The 9,339-nt window shown below is 57.9% G+C and overlaps 1 protein-coding gene across 2 annotated transcripts; it reads right to left on the bottom strand.

The window, feature by feature from the left end:
• Positions 1-282: 282 nt before the first annotated feature.
• FPGS (folylpolyglutamate synthase) lies at positions 283-8,998 on the bottom strand. Of its 2 annotated transcripts, XM_007101782.2 has the most exons (15): positions 8,821-8,998; positions 7,467-7,595; positions 7,324-7,377; positions 7,174-7,238; positions 5,464-5,578; positions 5,235-5,315; positions 5,042-5,103; positions 4,851-4,953; positions 4,452-4,529; positions 4,060-4,207; positions 3,841-3,930; positions 2,902-3,052; positions 2,509-2,584; positions 1,571-1,637; positions 283-735 (listed from the first exon to the last, which is right to left on the bottom strand). In XM_007101782.2, exons 1-15 carry the CDS (start codon positions 8,956-8,958, stop codon positions 350-352), a joined length of 1,743 nt encoding a protein of 580 aa, XP_007101844.2. In that variant the 5' UTR covers positions 8,959-8,998; the 3' UTR covers positions 283-349. The 2 variants fall into 2 exon arrangements, with proteins under 2 accessions (XP_007101844.2, XP_007101845.2); XM_007101783.4 differs by lacking the exon at positions 5,235-5,315 and having other exon boundaries at positions 8,821-8,983.
• Positions 8,999-9,339: the final 341 nt, after the last annotated feature.

Raw genomic sequence — 9,339 nt, forward strand, 5'->3', positions numbered from 1 at the left:
GAAATCTATCAACCAGCAGCCAGTATCCAGCAGGACCCCAGGCTAGGTCAGGCAGCTTACACGATAAGCTGCGCCTGAGGCAGGAAGCAGACAGGGTGGGAGGGGAGGTGGGCTGGAGGGTCAGGTCTACTACAACAGCCAGAGAACTAGGAAGGAGAGGCCAAGGGCACCTGAGGCTCAGAGACAGATCTCAGCTTCCTGCCCCCAGCCCTGTATTTCACCGCCCAGAGCCCAAGTCCCTGGGGCCAGTCTAGACAGAATCAGGAAGGCACGAAAAGCACGTAATTTAGTTCATGGCGAAATGCAGGGCAGGTGTGGGGGAACCCCACCTCCAACCCCACTGCCTCGGCTACTGGGACAGGGAGGGCTCCAGCAGCTTCAGCACGCCGCCCACCAGGTGCAGGCTGCCTGTGACCAGCACATGGATGGCAGCAGCCTCCTGGAGGACGATGGCCCCACTGCCTGCCACAGGGTGGGCGAAGAGGACCCGTGGGGGACTGGGTGGCTGAAAGACAGGGTCCCGGCCTTGGCTGATCCACTGCAAGGCGTGGGAAATGCAGCTGAAGACGAGGGAGCTGGTGCTGTGGGTGTGGGCTGGGCGGGGTGCCAGCAGCAGGGGTGCAGGCCCACCAGGCTCCGGGCTGGCCTGGTCCTCGTGCAGGCGGCTCCAGTGTTGCTGGTGTGCAAGGCAGCGGAGCAGCACCTGGTCCAGGGTCACTGTGAAGTTCTGTTGGTCTGCGGGGCACAGGGACGGGCGCGTCAGCGAGGCAGCCGAGGGTCGGGGAGGGGGAAGCGCGCTGGGGGCAACTGCGCGATGCCAGGCTTTATACAGCATCCTCCGTCCTTACAGCGGGTGCTATGAAGAAACCGGGGCTCAGGAAGTTCAGTAATTGCCCATCGTCACAGAGCCGCTGAGAAACAGGGCCAGGCAGTTTAGCTTCAAAGCTGGGGCTTCTGCCCACCGAGCACATCTTTCTGCCCTAGCCTTACTGCCTTCATCTGTAAAACGGACAGGGTCCATCACCAGGTGGGTATAAGTACTTCTACAAACGCAGGCTCCCGGACTGTCCCCACACAGTCTGATGTGGGGCCTCGGGATCTGTATTTTTTAGATGATTTCAAAAAAATTTTTAACATGATCCACGGTAAAAAATACATTTTACAGTGGCAACCCAGTACTCACATACGTGCACATATATATTTGGAACAGAATCTTCATCAAATAATACCTACCCTTAACTTTGTGCGAGACACACTAACACTCTCTTCTCTAGTCTATTTTATTTAAAATGGAAAATGCTGGTTGAGACCCACTAAACTGATTTCAAGAACCATCACTGGGTTGTAACCTGCATTTTGAAAAATAGTTTCACCAACAATTCTTTTTTCGGTATTGCCGTCACATGCAAAATTCAAAATGTACCAAAGGGTATTTATTTATTCGATAAAACAAATCTAGTTCCTACCCAAGACCTTCAGTTCAAAAGCTCTCGCGGTCACCAACAGAGCAATCCATCTCAGGGCCCTCCGCCCCCTGCCCACCGGAGGGACCATGCCTGTCACCTCTCACCTGCATTGTCCACGGATGACACCTCTGTCAGGTTAGGGCAGAAAATGGTATAGTCAAACTGGCAGGGCTAGAAGGCCAAGGGGAGAAGCTCAGTGTCAGAGCGCCGAGAGGATGCCCCCTATCCCAACTTCCACACAGCACCCCCGGAGTCCACATACACGTCCCCATCTCTGGAGATGTCCCCCCACCAGCTGAACTGGAGTGATGCTGCATAAACCGAGCCACAACACTTCCATGCCCGCCATCTACCTCAATATACCCTGCCTGGCCTGTGGCCTGGGCAGCATGGCCCAACACAGATGGGGAGACAGAGGCTGGAGCGGGGGGCTGCATTTGCTTAAGGTCACCCAGCTACTGAGCACAAAGGATCGAGGTCCTGGATATGAAGAACAGCCTCAGCGTCCTGGTCTGTGAAACGGGAAACGATCACTAGGAACCATTTCAGCCCTGACAGTCTAGGGCAGGCTCAGTTTCCTTGGGCAGAGAAGGGCCCCTCCCTATATGCTCTATAGCCCAGTGACTCCTTAAACGAAACTTTAGAAGCAGGTATCCTAGTAGCAGCCCTGTTCTATGGAGAGGCAAACTGAGGCTCAGGGAAATGCCATCTCTTATCCAGAGATGCTATTTTAGCTAGCAGCTAAAAGGGCCTGACAAGTGAATCCAGAGCCTGCACCTTACACCACTTACCTGGTCCTCACTGTAATCCTGGGCTTGAGTGTGACCATGGAGGAGAATGAGGACAGTGACCTGTGACTCGACTTCCCTGTGCCCAGTGCTTTCACATTTAACCCTCAGTACAATTCAGGGGGGAGAGGAAAAATCACTCCCATTCTACAGTTGAGGAAACAGAGGCTCAGGGATGAAGGCACCGCTGCTGGGGGTCAAAGCCAGAACCAGGGCTGGGTTGCCTGCTGTCCATCCCCCAGCCAGCCCCTCACCTGCAGCAGCTTCAGCAGGGCCGCGGAATCCCGGTCCCCAGTGGAGTTGAAGAGCAAGACACGCACCTCAGACCCGCTGCGTGAGAGGTGAGGAGCGGGGGGAGGGGAGGGTCAGAGCGGCACCTCCCACCCCTTCTCCGCGGGCCCCGCCCCATCCTTCCTCCAAAAACTTCCCTCCTCCCTACTGTCCCAGTCCGACCCCGTCCCTGCGACCCGCCCCATCCTTCCCCGAGGCCCCGCCCCTCCCCACTGGCCCAGTCCTGCCCGGGGCCCCGCTCCATCCTTCCTCAAGGTTCCTCCCCTCTCCACTGGCCAAGTCCCGCCCCCGTCCCCGGGTCCCGCCCCATCCTTACCCGAGGTCCCGCCCCAGCCCCGCCTCTGTCCGCGGCTCACCCGCCCGGCCCCTCGCGGCTGTGCAGCGCCTGGCGGAACCAGCGCACGCAGGCCTGCATGCTGCTGGTGGTGTGCGCGCCGTCCAGGTACCAAGTGAGGGGGCCCCGCCGCAGCAACTGCGTCCGGCCCGGCCACTCCGTGTCCCGAAGCCCTGGGGGCGGGGAGCAAGGCAGTCCTCCAGCGGCAGCCGCGAGGCTGCCCTTCTACATCCTCCCACTCCAGTCCTCGACTCGCACACACTACCCGCCCGTAGAGCCCCCGCTGCTGGCCGCTCTGACAGCCCAGGAGCCTCTTACTGGGCACTAGCCACTGGGATCAGCTCTTCGGCTGCCTCATGTGGTGGAATCATCCAGGCGGCCCTGAGAGGGGGCTGCTATCATATATCAGTCCCGAGTTTCAGGCAGAGAACCCTTAGCTCAGAGAGATTAGGTCACAGAGCAAGTGACACTTGGGCTGGGATGTAATCCACCTAGCTCCAGGACTGTGTCATGGCCCTGACCCGGGGCCTGGCACACAGTGGGCACACTGGAACCAACTGCTGAAGGGGCTTAACAGCCACGAGGACCTACTGTGTGCTGAAGGCTCTGGGGGCAAGCAAGAAGCCTGACAATATCACCATCCTCAAGAGCCTCATGGTCTCATGATGATAATGACACGGATGGTAGTTTGGCAGCTACCAGTGGCTGGGCGCTTTATCCCATATCTGCCAGGCTCTGGACTCAGTCCCTTAGTGATGTCACCTCACAGTGGGCCCTATCATCATCTCACTTGGCAGGTGGGGAAATGGGCTCAGAGAGAGTTCATGAACTCGAGGTGTGGGAAGCTCACTGACTTCAGTCCTTTCTCTTAAGGCACCATCTTGAATTGTCCCCACCTCTCAAACAGGAGACCAAAAGAAACATCTGAAGCAGCCTGGCTGGGCAGGAAGGTCCAACTCACCATGCTGCATGTGGGACGTGGGCTGGAACACAGGTGCCAGGGGCAGCTGCCCCAGGAGGCTTGGCCTGGATGCTTTCAGCTCTCCAGTATCTGGGCAGGGGAGGGGAGGGAAGGGAGAGGGAGGGCTGTGTGGGACTCAAGTGTGCTCAGGCCTCACCTAAGGGCCCTCAGAGGCAGCTTCCACATGTCCCCTGCCCAACCACTCACCTGCCCACTTACCCTGGTAGCCCTTTTGCTGCAGCCAGCAGCGAGCCAGCTGCAAGGCCAAGGCGGCATTGGACTTCTGGTGCTCACCCTCCAGGCCCAGGGTCAGCAGTGGCCCCCCTTCCTCCAGGGCTTCTAGTGGTGGGCACAGGTAGAGGGGACACTGCAGAGGAGATGGGCAGCAGCTGGTCAGGGGAGCTGCTGCTGCCTCCTCGGCCAGCAGGCCCTCCCTGATGCCATCAGCCCTTCCATCTTTCCCCATCAACCACAACCCACCACGTCCTGTTCCTAGAACCGAGATGTCCTCCAGCTGGACGAGCACAGATGAGCAAACTGAGGCCCCAAAGGATAAAGTACCTCCCCAGTCAGCCACTCCCCCCCCACCCAGCTGTCCCAATCAGACTCACTGAGATCTGCTGAGCGCGGTCCCTCAGCACTGCCAGGGGCCCGTCAGGCTGGAGCACGGTGAAGGCGGGGATGCCACACTGTGGAGGACACGGAGAGTGAGCCCAGGGTCCTCCATCTCCCATCACTGGCCCCCACATGCCTGGTTCTGGGTGGCCCACTCAGCCTTCCCCCCCATCAAACCTTTGGGAACCCCTCGATGGGGAAACTAAGGCCAGAGATGGGGCTCAACTTGTTCCAGTCCCATGCAGAGCTGGGACGAGAACCCAGACCCCACTGATGCCCAAGACCTCGTCCTGAATCAGGAGGATACAAATGACCCTGCCACACCCACCCCCACTTCCCTGAATCTCGGGGCCCAGGCCATCCAGGTACCTCCCTCCCCAGGGCTGCCTGGTCACCTTAAAAATGCCCCCTTTCTGCCATGCGATCTTCTCCATCGTGTCCCCCAGAAGGCCAGTGTGGTCGATGCCAAGAGAGGAGACCCCACACACCACAGGCTTCCTGGGGGGAATGAAAGAGCCGTGATGCCCCTGCCCCCGGCCACCGGGCTTCCGGCCACCATCCCTCTCCTCAAGCCGCTCCCCCTCACTTGACGATGTTGGTGCAGTCGTAAGCCCCGCCGATGCCCACTTCCATCACTGCCAGGTCCACCTGAAGAGGATCAGAGGGCATGGCAGGGGGTACAGGGGCTCCCGAATGCCACACAGGAGCCCCTAGTCTGCTGAGATTCCCCTTCCCAAGGCCTGGAACACAGGGTTCTGGGGAGTGGTGGGCACACACACCTTCTCTTGGAGGAAGACATGGAAGGCCATGAGTGTGAGGAAGCGGAAGTAGCCAGGCATGGAGACACAGCTGCTGTCATCCTGTGGACAGGATCACATCAGAGCAAGGGGCCCCTGCAGCCTCTGCCCTGGGGAAGATGGTGTCTCGGGATGTGCAGTGCCCTCTGCGTCTAGCCACCCCCTCCGGGCCCCTTACCCTGCCCACCCACCAGCCCTCCGGCATGGGCACCTTGGTCTCCTCCAGCCGGTGGTAGAGGCGCCAGAAGTGCTTGGTGAAGAGCTCGGGGCTTATGGGCTGCCCATTGATTCGGATCCGCTCACGCACCTGCACCAGGTGGGGAGAGCTGCCGAGAGACCTAGGGTCATCAGGACTCCCTTCCCAAGACCCCCAGGCTGTCTCCCTCCCCACAGTCAGACCTGTCTTTCAGAAAAACAAATCTAACTCTGTCACTGCCCGGCTGAAAACCCTTCTGTCGCTTCCCCCCTGCCCTTTAGAGACTCCCAGCTCCTCATCTCAGCCTACCAGGCCCCGGCGGGTCTGATGCCACTGGCCTCACCTCTCACACATCCCTTGGTAGTTCCCTGTGCCCCAGCCCCTCTGGACTATTATTAGTTCCTCTAGCTCCCCACCCGCCAAATTTTCTATCTCCAGGCCTATACACATGTCCACTCCACAGGTCTCAACTAAGACGGCTCCTCCAAAAAAGAGAAAGGACCCCGCCCCACCAGACTGCTCAGGCATGCTCTCTGGGCTCCCACAGCCCCCCATGCTTCCCCATCCCACATCGATCAGTTACTCGGCCAACATCTGCCCCCATAATGTCTGTCTTCCTGCCCTTGAGGGCAAGGCCCCATCTGCTGTGTTCAAGCTGCATCCCCAGACTGGCCCATGAGGCCACATGGGCCCAAGTCAAAGGCTGGGTTTTTACCCCAAACATTATTTTGGAAGAGAGATTGTTGGCTTATGTTTAAATCCTCAAAGGCCCTCTGGTATTATGAATCCACTCCATTTCTTTAATTTGAATGAAGAACTGCTGAGGGAAAACACATTGGTCTGAAATGACCCCAGTCAGCAGGTTTCAGATGCTTACAGAGGTCACTTGATGGAACTGGCAAAATAAAAGGAGGCCAAAATCTTGAACGCCCCAAGCTTAAGGACCAAATCCTGAGCAACCTACCATCATGTGAATCCCACTGCTCTACCAGTGACAGGCTTAAGAAGGCATGTACAGCTCCAGGGAAGAGAGACCCACGTCTAATCACCCTGCCCCCCCATCCTCTGGTGTGAGTTTAGATGCCTGAATGCAACCAAGAGGGGGTGCTGCCTGGAGGGCCCAGCAGCAGCTGAGGCTGGCACAGCGGAAGGGCTCCCTTCCGCTGCCCACCTGGGAGGTCTCAACAGAGTTGTCATAAACTACGCTTATTGTTTAAGCCCTTACTAGCCTGGTTTTCTGCTCCTTATGGCAAAGATGCCCTAGTTGATAAATATTTCTATGTGATTTAAAAAGTGTATAAGGAATTTAAGTTAATAAAAAGATATCTGAGGGACTTCCTTGGTGGTCCAGCGGTTAAGACTCTGCACTTCCAAAGCAGGGGGCACGGGTTCGATCCCTGGTTGGGGAATTAAGACCCCGCATGCCGCTAAGCGTGGCCAAAACATAAATAAATAAAAAGATAACTGACTATTCCAGCTGTGTATTTCGTTTATCCATTCAAGTTGCTGCCCCCCCTCCCTAATTTCTTCCTGTTATGAAAATTAAAGATTGCCATAAACTTGGGCTAACTGGTAAATGCTAATTGAGTGTTTGTTGAATGAATGAACACTAGGCAGAGAGACATGCAGCTGAGCTGCCGGGGGTGACCCTGGCCCTGAGGTGCTGGCTGGTTCCAGAGCCCCCCAGAGAGCTAGGAGACACCACGTCCCTCTGCACCTCAGTACCTAAAGAATCCCGTCTTCAGGCCATAGCTTCGGAGGATACGTTCAGTGAAGGCACAGGTGGAGCCCTAGAAAGAAAAGGTCTTGTCTGGGCAGGTCCCCCCCACCCCACCCCACCAAGTGCACGTCCTACCCCTGGGTCCTGTGGCTCACCTTCCCCTTGGTCCCAGTGATGTGGATGATGTTCAGTTGGTCCAAGTCCTCCACCTAGGACAGACGGACAAGGTCCCCGCCTCAGCCACAGGACTCACAGACAGATGGGAATGGGGGGTGGTCAGAGGCCCTCCCCACCTTACCTGCAGCCCACTCCGTGCCAAGTACAGCCTCATGGCTTCCAGTTGCGTCTGGGGGTCACCCCGCTGGCGCTTCACCTGCTCCAGGTAGTTGGCATTGGTCTGCAGGGTGTTGAGTGTGCGCACAGCATCCTGGCAACGAGTCCCCAGGTAGTAGGTTAAGGCTCATTAGGGATCCAGAGGGACAGAGGAACCCAGCATACCAGCCCATCTCAGTGGCCAGGCCAGGGTCCAGGCCTGCCATGCCAGCCCTGTTTCCCCAGCCTAGAAGTTAGGCACCAGTGAGAAAGAAGTGGCATCTTTCCAGTTCTAGCAGAAATGGGAGCCTGGGGCAGTTCAGACCCACCCAGGGAGTGCCAGGCAAAGCAGGCAAAATGACTAAGGGGACTATCCTTGCTTCCTGTTCGGCCTCCCCAGGCTTCACTCTCAGGCTTTTGCCCTCATTCTCTCCATGGTCCAGCACTCTATTGGGCCCCTCTTAGCGCAGGGCCAGAACTATAGAAGGCTGGGGTCTTAGAACGGAAGGAATTAGAACTAGGAATTCCTGGAGGTTTCCATGCCCACGATTGGGCATAAGGATTGGGGTACCATATTCTGACCCAGAGAAGAGTTGCTTGAAGCAACCAGATGGGGAAGAGGAGTCTCAGGGGGAGGAAGGGTGTGCCAGGGTCACTCAGACAAGAAAGCAAGTAGGTATAACCTCAGGACTACACTATACTTCCACTTGGGGGTGGTGGTGGAAGTGGGGGTGATGTTTATTTCCCCTCAGGGCCTCAGTGGCTGGTTGGAGGACCCACTCTCATCACACTGGTGCCACCTGCCTGGCCAGCATCAGGTTCTGGTCTCAGGCAACTGGCCCCTGGCACAGGGCCAGGAGGAAGCTTTCTGTTTTCCAGATTCTTGCACCACCCCCACTGATCCGAGTCCTGCCTGCTCCCCAATTCCAGGCACTTGGATCTTCATCTCCTGAATCCTAGAGACGCCAACCCAGACCTATACTCTGGATCTCCCAAGTCTGAACTCCTGAATCCCTTTCCCCTCCCCCACCCCAACTGCTGGTTCTGAGTCCGGAGACACTGGAACTCCAGAACCTCAGCTGAGCCACTGGATCTCTTGGTCCTATCACACGGCGTCCCTTCCCACTCTCTAACGCGGTACACTTCAGCCTCAGAATTCCCAAATCCGGTACCCCGGGTCCAACTTCCTGGTGCCTGTCCCCACCTCCGGAATCTAGGATGTCCCCGCCCCCCCGAGTCCCCCAGTCCCAGGCTACTGGCCCCTCTCTCAGCTGGCGGAGGCCAGATGCCAAGCGCCTCAGGCCCGGCTCACGTGTCATTGCAGGACCTCCCTCCGATACCTGATACTCCATGCCGGGCTCCTGCGGCGCAGGCCACGCGCTCAATACTCGCCTCGCTGCGACCCCGGTTGTTGCACCACGCGAAGAAACCGCTGCCAGGAAGAGAGCCGCGCGCAGGTGGCAGCGTGCCCGCGACATAGTAGAGATGCAAACGGCGGCACGCTAGGCCCGGACCGAATACGCCACGCCCCTCGCCTGGCCCCGACCCCGACCCGCCTCCGCCCTCCGCCACTCAGCGTTGCCCAATGAGCCCACCGGCACCAATAAGAATCTGCGGGACGCCATCCTTGTGAGGGGCAGGTCCTGGGGCGGGGCGGAGAGCTTCATTCATGTTTATGAGGGGCACGGTCCCGAGCGAGTCCTCTGCCTTAGAGAAATAAGCGCTCCTTTCGTCATCAGTCCCAGTCAGCAGCCCTGCTCCAGGCCAGAACCAGCTTCGAGCCGGGATAGAATGACAGAACTGGCGGACACCTTAGGGAGGTCGCTGAATCCTGGCCCCAAAACGTCCCGACCCAACGC

This window comes from Physeter macrocephalus, chromosome 9 (genome assembly GCF_002837175.3).
Source record: "Physeter macrocephalus isolate SW-GA chromosome 9, ASM283717v5, whole genome shotgun sequence".
Classification (NCBI taxonomy): Eukaryota; Metazoa; Chordata; class Mammalia; order Artiodactyla; family Physeteridae; genus Physeter; species Physeter macrocephalus.